Genomic DNA, 22,458 nt, shown 5'->3' on the forward strand with positions numbered 1-22,458 from the left:
CTGAATCAGCTGCAGGTGTCTAATTGATTTTTTAGGTAGAACCTGTGAAAACACTGATACAATAATTAAGCCGACTAAAGATGAAAGCATGGACTAGTTTTTCCAGGTCCTGCTGAGACATATGATCATTTACTCTTGATAAATTCTTAAGGTGATAGTAGGCTGATTTTGTAATTCCCTTAATGTGTTTTTCAAAGTTGAGGTCTGAGTCCATCAATACACCCAGACTTCTGTTAGTCTTAATTATCGTCCTCTGGTAATGTCCTCATGTGTTTCTTTACTGAATCAACCAGGTTTGTGTCTAAAAGGCCAGTGTGTTGATATCCAGTTGCCAGTGTGTGGCGCAGTGCTGCAAAGCAAAACACAACTCTCACATGAAGCCCCATGGTGGGGAAAAAAACACAGAAAAAATTAAAGTTGTGCAGTGTAGTTTCTCAGCTTCAGGATGCTGCAGGGAAACGATGGCTCCAGGACTGTGCATATTATTACACGTCGGTGTACCATCAAAACCAGTCAGAAAAACAATTATGCACCATTGTTTTAAAACTACATGTTGTTCTGATATTCTCAGTCTATGTTAAGGACCCCAAAATTTGAAGGCTTCTACCTCCTAAATCCACAACTAGCTTTCCCTATAGGTTTATTTTGGTGCAATATTTATTCCATTTCCCACAGATTTAATAGTTGTCTATAGCAGTGATTTTCAAACTGGGGGTTGGGAGATCTTTTCATATATAGCCTACATTTATCTAATAAATTTTGGAATTTTATCAGGGCTGTCAAAATAAACCATTAATGAAGATTCATTTTTTTAAATTAGCACCTTATTTTTTAACACATAAACTCAAACAAAGTTAATTCACATGCCACATTAAAAAATTGAATTTGACATTATCTCCATGATAAAAACTGATTTTGGGCATGTAGGTGCCTTGTCATAGTTCTAAACTGCCAAGAACCACTTTATCCTCCTTTTTTATGATGATTCTGATAGTTTTCAGCATTACATTTAGAGGATGCCTACAGGATGACCTGTTTGATACATGACACAATTAATCATAATTATGTAATCACGTGGGGGAGGGGGTCACAAACTCCAATGCATCTTATCTGGTCTACAGGATCATGTGGAGTTTCGCTCTTTTATAACCAAGCCCTGTATTTCTCCAGAACTCTGTTTCTGACCAGTTCAGAGCTCTTTTTTTGTGTGTGGACCTATCATATAACATTAAAAAGCACATTTATTTAAAGTAAAGATCAACTCAATGGGGTGGAAAACCCAAAGAAAAAAAAGCCAAAAAACAACACAATAAGAAAAACAAACCAAGGGTGTACACACTTTTTCGAGACACTCCACCTCGTCTACATTCTGTCATGTGAACTCAGCATCACAAACATAATACAGTACACAAGAATCACAAAGGACTTGTTTTGCATTCATGAATATATTTCAATTTCTATACAAAGCTGGTAGATTACAGAGTACATCGATATGGCCACAGTGGATTTTACACATATCTGAGTTTCACTCAAGACAAGTCTTCACTGTAGAGGTGAAAAAATAAATGCCTGGAACACCATGGCTTAAGTAAGCCAAGGACTGATTTCATATAAATACAGTAAGTACACTGATTTTCAGATTATACACATAAAACTATTTTCAGTTTGCATCCGAGGCAGAGGAGGGCCACATTTAAATCCACTGAAGCAATCTTTTAACTGTAGAGCTGATATGGTATCGCTTGTATTCACATGAAGTCACATCTGCTTGGTCATTTCTTTGGAACAAGAGGTGGCTCATTCTAGACCAGATTGTGTGTTCTTGATCATTGGAAAATGACTTATGTTTGTTTTGTTTTAAGCTTTTCTATTTGTTTGAATCATGAAACTGATGAAAGTTACTTCAGGGTTCCACATGAAAAAAAGGAGCGAGCCAAGGATTTTACGAAAACATGCCAAGAAAAGTGACTTATGAACCTTCAGTTTGAATGGAAATGAGCTGAGTCAGGCGGTTTATTTCAGGTGGTTAGGGTCCTTCTCTGTTAGCTTCTGCTATTTTGTTGGTAAATGAACCTCTTCTTGACTGCTAGATGAATTTGGCTGCTGTCTTCTGGTATTCACTGAAAGCTAAGTGATCTTCTTTTAGGAGATAACTAATTACTTTTTCTACTGTGATCCAGGTGAATTTACTCTGACATTACATGTGTTGATTCTGACACTTCTGTAGTAATCTCACATGTCTCAGCTTTCTTACGAAACCAAGATAATAGCTACAGCTCTTGTAGATGTACTGTGCTCCTGGGAAAAAATCTGGACCATGACAGAGTGAAACAGCCTGTTGCATCATTTTCACACCAAGTTTGTAGCAATGATGCTATAAAAACACCTAAATGTTTATTTAGAGAAGTAGGATTTGTCATGAGGTGTCTCCTTTCAATCCTTTAGACTTAGTTATAAACGTCTCATACTTTCATTTGCTTTGCTGTGCAGAAGTTCCTCTGAAGTACTAGAAAGTTTATATCTGAGGACTGAATTGATGGGAATTCTCCAATTAAAAGCCTAAAATTATTCTTGGATAACATATGAAGATCTATGCCATCACATAGCTCAATATCAACTTTTTGCACAACATCAAGCATGAAGACAAGCAGTAGAAAAAGTTGATTGTCCTTCTGTTATTAAGGCCTGTTGATAGGTTGCCCCTCAGTCTCAACTATTACTTCATCTGTAAAAAATTTTTGTAACTATAAATTACAACTAAATACATTGAACATGCCTTTTTCAGATTAAGCTGTCAGATTTAAGTGGTCAAAAGAAGACGACATGCTGACAGAATGTTTGAACTAATGTCTGCAGAGTAGCAACAGCGGAGGTGAACATTACAGGATGTTATGTTGCTTTGGTGGGCAGATGCACACGCATGGACAATAAAAATAAAAATGCTCGTTCATTCACTTGTAGTTTTATTGCTGCCACTGATCTCATGTTCATTCTTAGGAAGACAGGTCCCCCTCCCTCCTCTTTGATGCTGTCCCTCTACCCCGCTTTGCAGAGGTGGTCAGAAGCTCAAGAAGTCGTCCTCGTACGAGCTGAAATAGTTGGGAGTGTTTCTGTTGGTGCTGTCCCAGTTGGGTTCAGTGAGCCAGTCTTGGGGCATCAGCCCAGTGTCCAGGACCTGGGGGTTACTACGCGACACTGCCAGTCTGAGAGGGCAGAGGTGGAGAAAAGAAATGAAAGTGATTAAAACTTAATTTTGTAATAAAGCTAGAATTCTACAATCTGTCCTCAATACTTAAAACAATATTTTCAAAAGTTACAGTGGCTGAAGAATTTCCCCAAATGCTACAGGTTTTGGTGTTTATGTATGGGTAACAGCTGGACTGCAGCGTGTTGTTTGTTTTGTGTTTTTTTTTTAATCATTCTTGCAGCTCTAATGGGAAAGCTAAAAGAAACTAGACCCTAACACCAAGGCAAAGTGTGTAAGACCTGTTGATTTAACTAAAGCTGGCTCTCCTAGTTTGGTTCCAGACATTTTCTCTCAGGGATAATAATGTTTAAAGAGTCTGGGTTACAAGATTACATCAAGACACTCAGGTCATGTGAACACAGGGATAAAATGGCAACTCACTGCTCCACTTTTAGACTAGCAACACTGCGTGAAGTCGCATATCTCCCCAGTTTCACTACATTCAGACACACTAGACATCACAGAGTGAGGTTATTAAGGGGGAAAAAAAACTTGTCTTTGAGTCATGAGGAGATGGGAAGAGAAATTTGTTGTTTTTTCTGAAGCTGGTCAGCAATTGAAACAGTTCAGGACGGATGAAACTACTTCTAACTACTGGGTGACATTACTGAGCTGTAAACAGCGTTAATGGGTTTGGTAATGATTAAAAGGAACAGACTGGTGTTAGGTTAGAGATTAAGACTATCACACTAAGTTACCGTTGACAGTAAAGCTCAACTTTACCTGGAAATGAACCAAAGCTATCCAGAGCACAGCTGGAGACACAAACATAGCAGATTTCAAGCTTGGCTATGAAGTTACCCGTATCTCTTTGTATTTTCAGTTTCTATACCAGGGATCACCAACTCCGGGTGACTTGGGCCAGTGTCCTTCAGGTTTTCTTTGTTTCTCTGCTGCACCATACCTGGTTCAAATAAAATGTTTGCCAGCAGCTTGTTGTCATATTCTGCACAAGCCTCATTATTTCAGTCAGACGTGTTGCAGCAGGGAAATATAAAAATCCTGCAGGACATTGGATAAAGAGGTCCGGAGCTGCTGATCCCTGTTCTATACAATCAGAGGTTGGAAGGTTTATGTGTTGCAGTACACAGAAATCATCAGTGAGAGGCGCTGTGAGCCCAAGCAGTGTGCTCTACATTAAGCTGAAGGCTGATTTTTGGTGATGAGGATTTTTATTGCTAAAAAGCAGCAAACAGAATCAACTAAGACTGATTTAACATTATTAAACACATTTAATGAATCTTTCTCACCTGGAAAAGGCTTCATCCAAAATATCTTCTGTTTCCTGCAAGAAAATTGAACATTACATCCACACAGGGAAAGTTTTTATAAGTCAGGCTGAAAATGAACTTTAGTTAGAAGAAACAATCATTTGCAGCCTCTTTTCTCAGCATGTCTGACCCAGAACCAGCAGAGAGGGAGAACAACGTACCAGGGCAGGATTGTTATTGGTCTCAGTGGTTCTGTGGTTATCCAACAGATCCTCGCCTACATTCCCGTTTCTCTCCACCACCACATTCACAACATCCTCTAGATCCAGAAGGTTTTCAGTGGCAGCATCTAAATGAGACAGTGAGACTTGGGACTGGTGCAGTTACGTACAGCATATTCAACAGTATCACAAATGTAACATAATTTTTGTTAAGTTCTTTAAATGCACAAAACTGAAGGAAACCGTAGCTACACACAGCTGAGGAATACTGGATTTTTTTGCTATAAATAAATAATAAAAAACTGACCTGTTCCTTTCAGACTCCCAAAGCTGTTGGATCTCTCTGAGTGTGAACTGCTGCTGGCATCTCCAGCAGAACCAGACTTCACTCTTTTCCCTTTCTCTAGACAGAAGACAAGAAGACCAAACACAAGCAGGTCAAGCCCTGTTCACTGCGAGCGCCACAGACATCACCATCCTCAGAACACAGTAGCAGTCTCAGATGGAGCCAGTGTTGAGTGTCATTTCCTGGACTTGGAAGGAGAAGAAAGTGCTGCCTACCTTCTTTGGCCTCTTGCCAGAGCTCAAATGCTACTGTGAAGGCCTGGGCTACGGTCAGAGCCACCGCCTGGGCCTGGAGGAAAGGAAAGGAGTCAGTACTTACCAACTCTGTGACAACCACTTACAGCAAGAAAAGGAAAAGATCATCCTCAAAGCTGCAGTTAATTTTCTTTTATGTCATGAGATCAACACTTTACAACATGAAATTAAGTGAAAACCTAAGCACCTTCCCCTGTGAGAAGCATTTGAAGGCAAACATTAACAACAGCTGGTGAAAAAGGATGCTCCCACTCAGATGTGTATTCTGTAGTGAACTGAGGGATGATTAAAAAAAACTAGCTGGGCTGCAGTTGTTAAAATGGAGAAAAATTATGATCCCTCGCTTATTGATTGCTTATTTGTAATTCTTAATCCACTGGATGAAGATTATTCATTTCAAACAATACCAAACATTCACCAAGACTTGACCTGAGCTGCTACAAACAGAGCGCAGGAAGTTCAGAAGCAGTGTAGCTGAGAAAAGTTAGCAAACTCTGCAATAAAGTTTTACAGTAATCCAACATTTAGAGGATGTTGCAAGATGCCCTATTTGATATATGACACAACTAATCACTAAACAGTCGCGTGGGGGTGGGGGTCGCGAACACCAATGCATCTTAACTTGGGGGTCATGGCTAAAAAAGTTTGAAAACCACTGATCTAGACTATATAGCAAAACCTGAGATAATAACTTTATTTCTAACGGAAACACGAGGCTGTATAATTAAGACATGTCTATTATAAAATCTTAGTAAAAATTAAGAAAAAAAAAGTTTTTAGTGATGGATAAAGAACTTCCATCACAGACTTTCATGCATAAGGGGATGGGGCTTTGGACTGCATAGAAGTATTGCTCCAATGAACAGCAGCAATTAAGATACAACTTTACATTCATGTATCCATTAAAAAAATAATAAATAAGATAACTTACTAGTTGGCTCTATCAATAATAACATTCATGTCTCCTTGTTCATCAGTTATGATTAGCTGTTTTTGCTATACGAAAGCAGACACACACACACACACACACACACACACATCGAGTGTGTTTTAAACAAAGAATAACTGTAGCTTAGAGACACTGGAGTGGTAGGTCCTCTCAACGGCCTTGTTAAAGCTGTCAGTGCTGCGACTGAAGAGCAGCTCATCAGAACTATCTCCATACCCACGATGACAGGAACAGTGAGGATAAGGATAATAAAGTATTGTCATGTTCTGCTGGAAGAAAAAGGAACAAGTGTGGGAGCAGGTAAGATGAGAGGAAGAGTGCCCTTTCTGTTCTTTACCACACTGAAAGACCACAGGAGGAGGACTTCTAAGGTTTCTTACAGAGCAAAAACAGACCCTTTGTCCAGCCACGCTGACATACTTAAATCCCCTAAAACCTCAGAGAAAGCTCATCTGAAATCAAACTTGCAAACACTGATTTTCTAAACTCACCACTTTTCTCTTGCAGCAGAGGTAGGCGTGGCACTCCAGAGTCCCATTGAGGGTGTTTTGAGCGATATAAGCAAACACTTTATCATGCAGTTTGTCCACTGTGCAGTAAGATATTCTGCAGGCCAGAGGGCGAAAGGTTAGGCAAGCAAGAGTTCACAGTATACTTAATCCATGTGCCAGAGTAAACAGCATTGCTCTCACTGACGGAGTAACTTCAGAAATGTAATAGCACAGTAAAATGCTGCTACCTGTGCTGCTCCAGTCAGCACATACCTGTATATGGAGACGTTTTCCAGGATTTTATTGGTAGATCTGTCCAACAGGAGGATTCCTTGAGGAGACACCTTGAGAGCAACCTTCTGAGACTTCTTCCCACTGGCTTTAGCCTATCAGGAACATTTGTAAAGACAGGGTTTGATCAACAGCATGCAAAATAAAAAAAAACATAAACGACATAGTTGGCTGCAGAGACGAAATGAGAGAGTCTGCTTCTATTTACAGCTGCAATGATTGAGAGATTTTGGCTGTAGATTGGCATTCATACAAGGAAGCTTCTTTTATAGAAGAGAAATGTCTAACAAAAAAATATCTTGCAAAGTTCTTCCTCTTGCAAAACTCATAAACTGACGTATGCTGAACTTTATAGCTTTTTTTCCCTTAACGTTATACCGTTAGCTAAAACTGCTCTGTGTTTGTAGTGTGTCATCTCTCTTGTAATCAAAATAGCTCTACATAAGCGACAAGCTGTTCTTTTTAGTGAGTTCATCTGCATCCACATTTTGGTCTCTCCTCTCATTACCCTCAACCATCACAATGCTTGTTCCATGCGCTCTATCACTGCAGCCATTAGCATCTACATGGAGTATCCAGGCCACTAAGAATCCGTTTGATTTACCATTAATGCACACTGAGCATGATTGGACAGCATCTCTTGGAAAGTCTCTTCATTAAAATGTACAAGTATAGGGAGTACTACTGTACTGCTCACTGTACTGCACTTCAGGCAGTCACTGCCATATGTATATCACACAAGCTAATATCGTGATAAAGGCGCACGGTGGTGTGGTGGTTAGCACCGCAGCCTCACAGCAAGAAGATCGCCGGTTTGAGCCTCAGCTGGGGGGAGGTTCGAACCTGGGGGGCGGTGGCCTTTCTGTGTGGAGTTTGCATGTTCTCCCTGTGTATGCGTGGGTTCTCTACGGGTTCTCCGGCTTCCTCCCGCCGTCCAAAAGACATGCATGATAGGTTAATTGGTTATTCTAAATTCTCCCTAGGAGAGAGTGTGCGTGTGAACAGTTGTTTGTCTATCTGTGTTGGCCCTGTGACAGACTGGTGACCTGTCCATGGTGTACCCTGCCTCTCACCTGTTAAAATGCTGGGATAGGCTCCAGCTCACCCGCGACCCATAATGGAATAAGCGGTCAAGATAATGAATGATGAATAATTTTTTAGCTTTATAAAAGAAGGATGGTTGGAATTTGATAATAAATTGTTGAAAGACTTTATTGCTGTTTGTCAGGAGGGTCCTAGATCCAAAGTGATTTCAAGAAGAGTTTTCAAGAAACTAAAATCACAAACTCAACCTATATAAGGCAAACACTGGAGAGTAAATGCAACAGTTAGATCTCAGAGGAAATGTGGGTGAAATATTGTGAATCTCAATGGAAAAATCACATATTCAACCTCTCAGAGAGCATTTCAAATTCAGTAGATTTTTCCATTACTCCAGTCCAAAAATCCTGTTGGGGAAACTATGGCTCATAGGAAGCCATTTTAATTTATTCTGGGCATGTCCAAAGATAAAAACTTCTCAATAAAGAAAATTGAAGAAAAAAAAAGCACTAAATCTACAACAGAGACTGAAAAAAATATGTAAAGAGGTCAAATGTAGACAGCAGTTTACACACCAATGTGTGATCAGGGAGTGTCTGACTCAGTATACCATCCAGTTACTGGTACAGCCCATGGCTATCTCATTCTATGACAACAATGAGAAGTGAAAATCCCCACAAATGATGCACAACTTAACGGTCCATCCAGTCATAGCTTCAGAATCTAAATCAGATCGCTGATTCTTTGCTTACAGTGTGTCTTTGACATGTGCATCCAGGGTTATGGTTGTTTTGGAGCTCTGTGTTCCTGTAAGGAACGACATCTGGTACTGCCATCCTTACTTACGAGGCAGTCTCAGTCAACTGTTCTGATTTATGATTTCACAACGGTAGAATGAGCTGACAAATGCCATCAAAGCAGGGGCCTCTTCTTTACCTTCAAGAACACCTCCTCTCTGAAACCTTAGCAAACACAACTTGCACTTTGGCATTTCTTTCTTGCTTTCTTTCTTTTACCATGCAAAAACGCAGGGTTTTCTCAAGATCTGCAAGACTACAGTTATGAGGGAACGTATCTTTCTAGGTTTTCCAAGTGAACTACTGGTAGCCAAAACACAAAAGTGATTACTGGTTGATGGGGGGTTTAAGAAGTGATGATGAAAAACAGTGAAGGCCTCTATTTACTTATTGGTTCCAAGTTTCAGTCTGAATAAATTTTAATTAAAACCTGTATTGACCCATTTAAGGCAGGACTGATGTACCTTTCTTGGGCCTTGTGTTTGTAACTATAGAGGGAGAATCGTGGGTGGGGTCATTGAATTTGATGCACCGTTGATAAATCTCTGAGCTGACAGTAAAAGTAATCATAAAAGTGGATAAAATGCTGTTTTATACCTACACTGAGGTTTCTGACTGTATCCATCCCAGCCCAAGAAGACAAAAGTTTTATCATATGATGAGCTATCCTCTGAGATGACACTGTATTGGTTTGCTGATTGGCTAAAAGTTAGCCCAAGCTTGGAAGAGCTGGCTAACTATAGACAGACCACCAAAAATTATATAAAAGCACAAATAAAAGTCTGGACTTCAAGGTTTAACACAGAGTTTCACTCCACCACAGAGAAGATCTTTGCGTTTGACTTTTGTGTTTTGCACAGCAGAGCGAAGCTAAAAAAAACAACAAAACAACACAAGCAAGAGCAGCCTGCTCAGACTGTTCCACAAATGTATGATACTGTCCTCAAATGGCAGCAAAGCACTCAAACATCTAACAATGCTTTTGCAAAACCTTAACTGGAAGTTGGAAATGCATGTTCAGGCAGGGAAACTTGCTGGATTGCATAGAACTGGTTTAAAGTGTTTGTTTATTTATCACAAGTCATATTGTCATTGCAATTTTCAACAATACTGAATATTAAGTTTCTGTAATATTGTTCTGACTCTAATTCAAACCCTAGAAAATGGGCACAGAAAATGGATGGTACCTACCTTGATTTATGTGCCAAATCTTAATAAAATTTATTTTTCCAAATAAAAACTCCAACAACCCTGAGAAATGTAGCTTTAACTGAAAGATGAGCAGGGAAAAATCCAGCCTAAGCATTGGAAGATTTTGCCAACATGAATGTCTTTGATTAAGTGAGATGTTTTGTGCATGAAACCCCAGCAGATACTTCTTCCTTGAGCACTGACCGTGGCAACAATCCTCTTAACAGCAGCTGCTGACAGCTCCTCTCCTTTAGGCTGGTCCACCAGTGTCATGCCGAGGTGACGAAGGTTAAAGGTCATCCCCTCTAAGATGGTCTCCCGTGTATCTGTCCAGTTCTCTGGAAGCTCTAAAGTACATTTCAAAAGACAAGTGGGTTAACGCGATGATCAGCAGTGCTGACGTTCTGAAGTTCGGAATATCAAATATTAAAAAACTTTTTCTTTAAACCCTCATTTCATGCTCCAAATATATAACAGTGATGAGAACATTCAAAGAGCTTGAGCAAAAACACAAATTAGAAGACGTGTAAACAACCCGTTCTGAACTTTAAGTGGAACCATTTCGTCTACTTTTTCCCTGAAGTGGGGAGCCAAAACAGGGTAAGTAGGTCAGAGGTTCTATTGATTTAAAGTAAATATTTCTTCTTCATAACAACTTATAGGGTTGATAATAACAGAGCGAAAGAGTTGGAAGCAAGTATACATGGACTCTGACATGCAGTGATAAGAGGATGGTGAGCTTTTCTCATGTTTTCTAAGAATAACACGACTGATATGTCCCAAACTAGGCCAGACAACAGTTCTATATGTTAACTGCTGTGTCAGACTTCTGAACTATTACAGAAAGAAAAATGACACACAGATGTGTTTGGAAGAAAAATGAATGGGCGTTAGATCTGCAACTGCTGAAGGAACAGCTGTGACATTCATGTGGTTTCTTATCAGGTATTTTCGTGGTGCCGGCTGACTCTGACCTCGTGGCAGTGTTTACATAGATTTCCTCAGAGGAGGAAAGGTAGAGGGAAGGGAAGGGGTGGTTAGGGAAAGGCGAGAGCAGAAAAACATCACCATTACCTTGAAATCCATCCTCTTCTGGGATATAGTGCATACCAAAAACTCATGCAAGCACACGTTCACACATACACACACACAGAAATGAGGGGAAGACTGCATTCTGCAGCAAGACGTTTTCTGAAGACCGAGGAATTTATTACAGCAGAGTTTCAGTTTACTCAATATTACCATTTTAAGCATAAAAACTAAATCTATAAAAGAATGTTTAAATCGCTGGGTTTAAAACAGGTTTTAATTATGTCCTCAGTAATTTTACTGATATACTCAGAATATACTTGCTTTTAACCTTAAGTTAACAGAGGCAACCAGCTCTGTCGCGAACATAACTGTTAACAAACTTATGTACTTGTGTACTGTAAAGCTTCTGTACTATGCTTGTTTGCAAAGGAGCACCGGGGGAGCAGATTAGAGAACTCAGACCAGATGGAATTGCAAAATTTGTAGAGTTTGAACAAGATGATAAAAATGGAGATAACAGAGGAGGTTAATGTATGGCGGCATTATCATGCCAAAATCCCGCGAGAGTAAACGAGATCCCGCGCGAGAGGAATTGAGATCCGCGCGCGAGTTCCACGGGGCGTTGTGGAGATACGCGCGCGAATGAAGCAGTCCGCGCGCGCGGGCAGTATCTCCCCTCGCCTGAGTTTGCTTGCTTGCAGGGAATATCGGAGCCCTCGCGCGGACAATGTCTGCTCGCTGGCTCATGCTGCTCACTCGCGGTAAAGTTTATTGGCAGTAAGTGGGCGGGGCCCGCGGGTTTTCTGTCATTACACACGATTGGCTACAGTCCCTGTCCTCTGTGATTGGCTCTCACTTAAAAAGAGAAGCTGCTGCCCAGAAACCAGCGGCTTCCAATGCGCCCCTTGTTATTTATTTTCTCCATGAAGGAAGTTTTACCCAACCTTTGTTTTCGTTTGTTAATAAGCAACATGACTCAAAGAGTTATGGATAGGTCTTGATGACATTTTCATAACTTGTTGGAGATGCCACAAGGAAAACGTCATTAAAGTTTAAAAACCACCCAGTTTGATCATTGTTTAACAAGTCCAATACAGTAGCAGGTTAATGAAAGTTACAAGAATTGTGTGTACATTTGTTTTTATGTTTTTGAACAATTTCTTACTCAACTGTCTTCTCTTTGGCCTTGCTTCTAATGCAGTTAATTCATAATATGGCCCAATTTAGATCTTTTGTATACAAAAAAGTGGTGTTACACTCATTATTGTTAAATTTCCCTTTGTAATAAATATTTTTAATTTGATGATCAGTGTGATGGAATATTTTTACTTTACTGCTTTTGCAGCAACAGGAACCTCCACAATGCTCCATTGCCACAAACTGGCTTCCTCCATGTCTACTTTTGATTAGCTACAGCCCATATACTGCGTTTGGCCATTGTACTGGGAAGAAAAAACTGATGGCTGAGACAAATCAGCCACTCCAACATTACCTGCAGTCAGTTACCAGCAGTAGAGATGAAGGAGGACCACAGATGTCCAAGTTCTTAATTCTTTTAAAACCTGATTTTGATGCCACTTTAAAAAAATGTAAATTTAAATATTGCAGTTGAACAAAGATGTATTAAGCTGTTTCATTTTAATCCAGTATTTACTTACAAATCACACAGTTTAAGCAATTGAAAGTGCTTTACAAAAAACATCAAGCATAAAAAGCATGAAAGAATTACAATCAAACTGATTTAAAACAAACAAGAATATCAGTCTTGAATGCCATATTTACCTTTCACATACAGTTGTGTGAATGTCTTTCAAATTAGCAAACCAGTTCCTCTGTGCAGTTTTAAGAGAAAGAAACAGACTTCCATAATGCCTTAACAAGGTCACAGGCTGACTGCCTCCATGTCGACTTGTTAAGAGCTACATCTTGCAGCTACATACTCACGACAAAGAAGGTAAAGTTCCCTGACTGGAGTTTCTGGATCAGTTTCCTCAAGTAATGATTGAATTTCAGACAGGTCTTCTGGAGTCAAAGGGCACTCAAATTCAGGGACAACTATTCCTGCATCCTCATCTTCTCCATTGTAGTCTGCCGCCATTTCCCAGTCAACATCGGGCTCCTAAACAAGGAGTTGTTTATTTTTAATTTCCATTCTCTCTCAGTGTAGGCGCAAATAGACTGCAACATGCACATATGAAGTACAATACATTCATGTTTTAATACTGGAAATTAGAAAGCCAAAAAAGTGAAGTGTTTTTTTTATAATGTTTAAATAATTTTAATATCCTACCACTGTATAAAAGAAAATTTTATTTTCTTTTTCCATTCTCAGTGCAAAGCCTCTATAGTGTAAAGGTAACAGTACTTTAATTGCCCCTGTACAGCCAAAAGATACTCACACATACACAACTATTTTTTATAACTGTGTGAGAGATTTTTTAATTAATTAAAACATTGTTGAATTTAATATGTAAAGCACTTTTTGCTATGTATGCATGAAAAGTGCTTTATAAATACATTTCAGTCAAATAACAGTATATGTTTGTTTTTTTTAAACTACCTTAAAAGACAATCACAAGCAAACTTATCATGTAGTGAAAGGTTTAAGCAATACCTCTGGTATGTCAGGCTGAACAACATTTGTGTTCATCAGTCCAATCTGCCACATCTGCTCTGGACTCCGGTTTCCTTCTGTGCGGAGTGGATGATGAAAAGTAAAAGAATAAAATGCATGATTTAAAATCTTAACAAGTACATGAAATCTATGTAAATGCAGCTTAGAACAGGCGGTCTATAACCTGGATTTAAATAGTGTTTTAGCTGGTCTGAGGCTTTCTGGGATCACTCCAAATTTCCTGAATCAATTTGATTCACAAGAGCAAAAATTTATTTGACTTAGATTAATTTCGATTCGATTCAATATCAATTCATCTTCAGATAATCATTTCACATCAATATTTCTTGGAATATTAGACATTTGAAGATAGCAATTTTTATGAAACGCTGAAGCAACCTTTCAACAGTGTGTAAGTCAGGTTTCCATTAAAACATGTACAGAAGCACTGGCATGTCACATACATAACATTTATTTGTGAAAATAATCAACGTCACATGTTAAACAGAATACAGTGTTAACAGAAACACTACAGTAAAAGAATGGCCAAATAAAAGAATGCTCTTTCTTTAAAAAAAAAATAAAATCAATTTTGGTATTTTCAGAATCGATTGATTTTTTTTTTTTTATTCTTAAATTGATTGATTGATTTTTTAAACCCAGCCCTAAAGTTCCAGATCTTTGGGGCATAGAAGCTGAACGCAATTTCATGTCTGTTTCTGACTCCAGGAACTGATAAAAGAAAAGACCAGATCCAGATGACCTATGGAGTCTAGTGGGTTCCTACTGGATCAGGAGGTCATTGATGTATTTAGAGCTTAAATCCTTCAGTGCTTTATAGGCCAGCAACAGAACTTTAAAGTCTATCCTCTGACAGACTGCGACAGACCTCAGAACTGGCTTCTGGGCCTTGTGAGAAGTCAGGCAGCAGAATTCTGAATGAGTTGTAGCTGTCTGTTTTTTCTTTTTTTTTTTAGGGAAGCCAGTAAAGAAACTGTTGTAATAATGAAGCATGGAAATGAATGCATTGGCTACTTTTTCCTGATTTTGCTGAGACATCAGATCTTTTATTTTTGAGATGCTCTTCAGGCTGATAGTAGGCATTAGTGACTGCTTAATGTGAAACCATTAAAAACAATGAAACGGAATCTTTATGGACTGACATTACTAAATAATCTTACACAATATTGACAATACACTTACGATTTTGTGACGATGGGTCTGCTTCGTTAGCCAGGGCAGTTTTAAGTAATTCTACAATCCGCTTGGCAGCGACTTGCAACTGTTCCTACCAAACAGACGAAACCAAATCAAGGACTGGTAAGGCAGCTAGCATTAGCTTACATCAACTTTACAACTATAAGCTGTTGGCAGAAAGCAGCCGCCATGTAAATTAAGTTCCTCGTATATTTTAACGAAATAAAGAGCTATAGAAATGATAAGCTTTTTCAAAAATAATATTAGTGTTGCAAAATATGCAGCATAACTTACCTCCCGATGATCTGCCATGTGGCCGAGACACCGAGACGACTCCCGCTTCCTCGTCTTCCTCTTTTCCAAGTGAGTCAGCCAATCACAGAGGACAGGGACTGTAGCCAATCGTGTGTAATGACAGAAAACCTGCTGGCCCCGCCCACCTACTGCCAATAAACTTTACCGCGAGTGAGCAGCACGAGCCAGCGAGCAGACATTGTCCGCGCGAGGGCTCCGATATTCCCTGCAAGCAAGCAAACTCAGGCGAGGGGAGATACTGCCCGCGCGCGCGGAGAAATCGCGCGCGCACGCGCGCTCGGACTGCTTCATTCGCGCGCGTATCTCCACAACGCCCCGTGGAACTCGCGCGCGGATCTCAATTCCTCTCGCGCGGGATCTCGTTTACTCTCGCGGGATTTTGGCATGATAATGCCGCCATATTAATGCTTCATTCACTTTAAGATCACAGCAGAAAAAAAAAGAACAGTGATATAGTAGATGGTATATAAGGCCCCTAAACAAGGACACTGAGTCTTCATAACTTTGCCATTTCTATTGCTGTCAATTTACAAATCCTATATTTGGTCAAATTGGTCCCTATGCTGCCCAAATGATGCTTCAAACTAGCACAAAATATATTTATCAAGTACTCAAAGGACCATATTCCTCATTGTAGAAAACTGTTGGTACACTAACATCTGGTGATGATGGGAATATCTTTGGCTTTGCAGGTATTTGGTCACAGTATTAGAAACTTGTAAATTCAAAAGTAACGAACATAAATGTTCCATTTTCTCCCGAAGGTTACATCCGCACCAAACTTTATCCCAACATAACAAAAACCAAGACCAGTTTTCATAAAATCCAAGCATTTAGGTTTTAATATTGCTAATCCTGAGAACACAATGACAGAGTGGGTACCAGGCACCACTCAGCCTGAGAATGTGGGCTCAAAGGTCAACAACAACTACACGTGAGAGGAAACAGCTGTGTACATGTGTGAACTGAGACCAAGTGACCTCTACCCACAAGACAAGCTTACCATCAGTGTTTGACAAGTTCATGCTTCTCATGAACTTGTTCAAAGTTCAGTTCTCACAGGTTAAAATGAAAATTTCACGTTCATTGTTCACATTTCATCTCCAAAGTTCAGTTCATTGATTTGTTTTTAGGTTAGAAGTGAGAGTTAAAGACTGAACTTAAGATAGAAAAGAAACTAGTGTTGTGTCTTGAAATGACATCAGTTATACTAGACCTGAAATTATCTCAAACAAAATAGATATGCTTGTGAAACAGATGTGTGGACAGAGAACAAACGTTCTTTGTGTTTTTTGTTTTATTTTCTGAATACCCTTTTTCAGTGTAACTGAATGTCACCTTTGGTCAAACAGCTATTTTCTTCTGACATTTTCCCAAAATATAAAAGCAGGAAAAAGAACCTGCAACATTTAGAAATGTTATACATATCCTAAACATCTTCTCACACTGGCTAGATGCTTTAACTCTGCATGTCTTTTCGAATTAGAAGTTGACCAAGCTGACTTTCTGACTCACTTTTTTAAGCACAGGCGGACATAATATGCAAAGAAATAATAGATTTCTACTTTTTCACTTTCAGACAATACATAATATTCCTATAAATAATCAAAGGTAGACGAGACATTGCCATGGAGTGTTGCTAGTATGTTATGCACAATGCATCGTGGGTAACGTAGTGTGAAGTAGGTTGGCACCAGGAACATGTAGACAGTGACTGTCGCAGGACCTTACATAATCTGAATGTGTTTACATTCATGTTCTTTATGTGCAAATATGTTTCGTTCCATACAATTTCCACAGGAAAACAAACGTGTTCAATAAAACGCGCTCTTTTGAACTTGTTAAGGCACAGCGCTGCTCACCATATCCCTTAAGTATACAGTGATTAATTACTACGTATAAAGACAGAAAAAGAGATCACTTCCTTATATAATAGAGCAAAGATAAGATAAAACGACTCATTATTTTACTAATCCAGTTTTCTCTAATGTTAATTTCTTTTAAAGCATTTTAAAAATGACTATATTAGTTTGAATGTGTCAGACCTCAATTCGCAACACTACTGACATTCGTTCAACTTTGTTGCCAGATTAGGACATTATTATTAAAAAGACATCTGGTCCTTAATAGGCCTTAAAATTGGATAACTACAATCTCAGATGAACAAGACCCAACTTATTCCATCATGCCATGTTTTAAGTAAAATAATCTAAGTCCTTCCATTCTGCCAAAATGCAGAATGGAAAACTTGAGCAGCAACAACTTCAAATATCGTCTTTCTGTGTGACGTTATCAGTCTCTCACATTATTGGGGAGTCATACTGGCCTCTTTTTTACAGTACTGATTCGCTTCATTGAGGTTTGAGGGCATTCGTTAGCTCTCTTGTCCTGCCACATCATCTCAGTTGGGTTGAGGTCCGGACTTTAAGTAGACCTTTGCAACACCTTGATTCTTTTCTTTTTCAGCCATTCCATTTTAGATTTGTTGGTGTGTCATTTGGCTCTGATTTAGTTAAACAAGCCCAAATCATCAGCCCTCCACCATCGTGCTTAGAGATGTTTATGCTGATGTACTTTTTTCTCCAAATACTCCACTTTGCATTATAGTCAAACATCCCCACTCTGGTATAGGTTGTCCAAAGGTCAATGATATAGAAATCTTTTCAAGGCTAAGTCCTACTCCCATGTTCTTTTTGATAAGATGAGGTTTTCTCCTGGCAGTCCTTCAATACAAGTCATACTTGTTCAGTTTTTTCTAACTGTACTGCCATAAGCATCAACATGTAACATGCTAACGTTCATTGAGAGTTGTTACTTTGTATTTTACATGTTTCTATGTATCTAGTTATCTAATCAGACACTGGTTACAACCATAGAGCTTTGGAAAAAAGGGAAAAGGGCTCTTTTACATCAAGCTGGTAATTGGCTCTCAGAGATGTCTGGACAGTGAAATTCTGTCTTTCTTTTATTTTTAATGTGGAAAACAACAATGGTTCTCACCTCTGCCTGTTTTGTGCTTAATCGTGTCTGTCAATGAGACAGATATTATATCTTTCACACTGACAGGGAATCGTGTAAGTGCAGGTTCCCAAACATAACTTTCAACCGGCCAATGCATTCAAACTTGAAAAGTCGGTTTTCTACAGGCACTGAAAAATAGTAGTCGTTCTTTGTGAACTGTGACGTCATCAGTGGGCAAAAACTGGGTTCACCCAAATGCCACCAAAATATGACTAAAATAATTAATGCATGTCAGGCCAAATATTTAACAAACTTTAGAAAGTAAAGAGGGAAGACTGAGACGGTAAAAAAGACTTGGGCTAGGTCTCTAATTTTTTTTTACCTTACTGAATAACATACAGGTAGATGTAAAGTGTATGTTGTGCTCAGCAGTTACAGGGCATCTTTGTCGTGTGTTCAAGTGCTTAAGTTTCTTCGTTGTGTTTTTTTTAACCAGCTGCTGGCAATGTGAGGAGACACAGCACGGGGTCCTGAAGTTGCTGCTAGTTCTTGACGTCACCCTTACATTGATAAAAGGTCTTTGTTGAGCACTTTGACAACAATGGTGCTGATCCAATAAGGTCCAGCTGACAGGCAATACCCTTTCTGGCTGATTTGTGTGTCTACACCAAACATCGGATCACCATGGAAACCACCAAACGTTGTATTACAACTAAGGACTGCTCCTGTCCTCTCTCTTTTTAAAGGAACTAAACCTCTGCTGCCATTTCACATCTTTTTTAAACAGAGTCAAAAAGCCCTACACAAGTTGCTGAAAAGATTCAGATTATACAGAAAAACATAAACCCCCTCAGAGGTAACATGTTGGTTCAGGACTCTCAGCAGATGTAAAGTTAAACAAAAAATTTCAGAGGAATTTCTCACCCAATCGGCCAAATAAACAGATTTTAAAGAGGGGCAGCTTCAAACTGTGTTCGTGTTACCAAGAGACTTCTAAACCACTAAATATCAAATTAGTTTTCTAGTTTGAATCAATTCTCATCATTTTCAGAAGTTTGTTGAGTTATTTAGCTATTATTTCTATCAGTCTGTTAAAGTACTAAACTGTAAACACAAATTCACCCACATATTACAGCAGCTGCAGAGCCGCTATGCTTTATAAGTGCTCATTGAAAGAAACCAGCTCAACATGCAGGGATCTAGAGGCAAACCTTTATAATAATCTGAACACTACAAAGAGGCACAACTTATTAAAGAAATACATCCTACACAGAACTGCATAGCCCAGTAGGTTAAGGCTTTACGGTGGGGATTATAAAAATATAACATAATTCTGTGGAGTAGTAGAGCTATAGGCTTAGCTACACATCTTTCTATACTTGACTCAGAGCATGCCAACCTGAAAGCCAACCATGTGGCCAATGTGTCTGATTTGTGAGCCTCTCAATACTAAAGATAGAATTAGACCAGACAACAGTTATGTTTGGCTTTTTTCACAGCTATCCAAAGTAAGCTGTTAGAGGTCAGCCACATGCATTGAGGAGGACAATGATGGCAAAGAGGAAAAAACCCTCATTCTGGAGTCAATGAAGATCTAGCTGTAGAGAAGGCCTCCCATCTTTCCAGAAATAATCATGTCATTATGTGATAGAAATATTCCTTTCCCAGTAGTGATTACCCAGCATCACTGTGAAGAGACATAGGGGTCTTTGCAACAAACAAGCCTGACACGGGTGGTGTGCTGACGTCCATTAAAGATGGCGCTATGAGAGCAGAGAGGTGGAGATGGAGTCCTCTCCTCAAAGTGTATAATGATTAGCCTATAGAGACATTACTGCTCATGCAGTATGTGCAAGGTGAGGCAATGTTCAGGTAGGCCCAACATGTTGGTTTTCTCTTTAGTCAGTCAGCGGCATTCACCTGACATCACCACTGGGATCGGTCCCCGAGAAGAAGGAAATGTAGGACTTTCCCATCTTTACCTTAAAGGCTCAAAGTCAGACCTGGACGTCTGGCATGAATGATATGGGTCAGCGCTGGTGAGGAATGCGTGCCCTGCAGCCAAGAGAAGACCTGTTAATCTAAACTACAATACTCCACTTCTCTTACAAATGGGTCAGTAGCTGCATTTCACGAAGCTACTAATTCCACTAATAATAAGATTAATGGTGCATATACAGTCGGAATACCTTCATGCAAGAGCCAGAGCTCATTCTGAGAAATCTGATTACTTTTAAAACGCAATGGTTTGAATTACAGGAAACAAAGCATTGAAAAGGGTGAATATACAAGGAAATAAAAACTATTCTGACGTGCTGTTCTGCACAAAATTTTCCACTTTTGGGGGAACCATCTGTTTGATGACCAGAGGTTATTTAGTCTTGAAGGACCACAATTTTCCCCCACAAACAAGCAGCTAAAGTTACACGTAACAATAAGTACATTCATGTTATCCATCCTGTATTTTCTAATGCCTTCACAGATTTGTCATGGCTTTCTGGACTTTAAAATAACCCAGCTTGAATTCATGCCAAGAGGCCGAGCATCGACTGACCCACAGCATTCCTGACTTGTCCTCTTGGTTACAGGCAGGGGACTGGTCATTCCCTTCCACAACTTTACAGCCAGGATCAAGTGAGCTTTAGCTTACCAAGTGGCCCTTGAGTCCTACAATGGGAACCAAAGCACTCTTTAGAATAATACAAAACAAAACAAAAAAGGGGTTTTTATGTTAATGCTGCAGTGCAGGACTGCTCCTACCAGAAACAAAGCCAATAAATAAGTAAATTGTGGTAAGTGGGGAGCTCAGAGTCTGACCTCTGCAATTCCCCTAGTAGGAAGGTGGAAAGAGCGGAGTGTTTATGGGACTTAGGATTTAAAACAAATCCAAAAACACTGCTGTAGCGAGTAAATCACCAAGGCAATAAAGAAAGTTATTGTACTCCCCACATCACTAAAACCTTGGGAAATCTTAAAATCCTTTGCATGAAGCTGGTGAAGTATGTAACAAGAAGGCAACTGGTAGCTTCCACACACTACAGGAAAATAAATAAACAAATAAATAAATAAGTATAAGCATGCAAACCGTTAGGTCCAGAGTAATGTTTATATCAAAAACAAAAACAACAACAAAACAAACAATAATAACAAACCGTTTTCGTGGGACAAAAAATAAATGAATCTTGACAAAAGACGAAGAAAAAAAGAAAGTTAAAGGAAGTAGCGCTTCCTATCTAGGTTCTTAAGATGCCATAACACTGTCACACAGATATAGTCATCAGCTTTTATCATTTTTACTTTTGAAACCTTAATTTGACTTTTTTAAATCGTTATTATTACTATTATTGAGCAATGAAAGTAAAGCATGTGTAGTAGTAAGGCAAAGTCAACTCTGCTATGTAAAAACAAGACATTTGTAGTTAACAGTCAAACATGACGTATTAAACTGATACATTTTCCCCTTAAGCTAAATTTATATATGAATATATATGTATATAAATATATATATATATAAAAAAAAAATTACTTTTGTGCCTGCCGGCTGTCCACGACTGTTTTGCCATACTTGGGCTCCGGATAATAGCTCTCCCAGCTGACTTGAAGGCATCCATGTCGGTGTATTAAAGTGCTGAGAGCCGGCGAAGTTTGCCGTGAGTCTTCCAGGAGAAATGTTGTTGACCAGACTGCTGATGGGGGGCGGGAGAGATGTAGTGGTGGTGCGTTCCCGTGCAATCAGAAATCCCACAATTCAACTTGAGCGTTGCGGCGTTTTAGTTACATGGGACATTCGTGTGGGATTAAAAATATTATTATAAATAAAATGTGATGAAACTATGTAGTTTCTGAATAATATTAAATGTTGGAAAACGAGTAGGCAGTCAAAAAAAAAGTGTGTCTATCTTCACTGAAGACGTTATTTTTTGATAACTTTGCTGTTTTTTTAAAATATGGTTTGTTTTTAAAAAGCTTCCTGGAACAAAGCAGGTAAAAAGTTGTAAAAATTATTTGACATTTATTTTAGTCCACAGCTGCAGACATAAATCATTCTAAATGGGTAGTTCGTAGCTCTCGTATGTCCTACACCTAGTGAATGCAACATATATTTATTAGACATGTCACCTGAGGGCTCAGTTGTTCTCTCATTTCTGATTTTATCTAAAACTTTTAAGAGGAGAATCTCAAAGAATAAATAACAAATAAGTAAATGAATTAAGATCGCACTGGTTTAAAGGTGAAGCATGGCAAGTTAATAAGTTCTAATGCCTGTGAACATAATGTTAACATTTTAAAATGAAAGAAA

General features: G+C 39.0%; 1 protein-coding gene across 2 annotated transcripts; it reads right to left on the reverse strand.

Annotated features, from left to right (window-relative positions):
• Positions 1 to 1,004: 1,004 nt before the first annotated feature.
• Positions 1,005 to 21,829, reverse strand: ldlrap1a (low density lipoprotein receptor adaptor protein 1a). Of its 2 annotated transcripts, XM_042011536.1 has the most exons (10): positions 21,685 to 21,829; positions 10,244 to 10,386; positions 6,993 to 7,105; positions 6,720 to 6,834; positions 5,241 to 5,313; positions 4,987 to 5,082; positions 4,680 to 4,807; positions 4,498 to 4,532; positions 3,971 to 4,002; positions 3,055 to 3,203 (listed from the first exon to the last, which is right to left on the reverse strand). In XM_042011536.1, the coding sequence occupies exons 1-10, from the start codon at positions 21,767 to 21,769 to the stop codon at positions 3,157 to 3,159; spliced, it is 867 nt and encodes a 288-aa protein (XP_041867470.1). In that variant the 5' UTR covers positions 21,770 to 21,829; the 3' UTR covers positions 3,055 to 3,156. The 2 variants fall into 2 exon arrangements, with proteins under 2 accessions (XP_041867469.1, XP_041867470.1); XM_042011535.1 differs by lacking the exon at positions 3,971 to 4,002 and having other exon boundaries at positions 1,005 to 3,203.
• Positions 21,830 to 22,458: the final 629 nt, after the last annotated feature.

Source organism: Melanotaenia boesemani, chromosome 17 (assembly GCF_017639745.1).
Source record: "Melanotaenia boesemani isolate fMelBoe1 chromosome 17, fMelBoe1.pri, whole genome shotgun sequence".
NCBI classification, from domain to species: Eukaryota; Metazoa; Chordata; class Actinopteri; order Atheriniformes; family Melanotaeniidae; genus Melanotaenia; species Melanotaenia boesemani.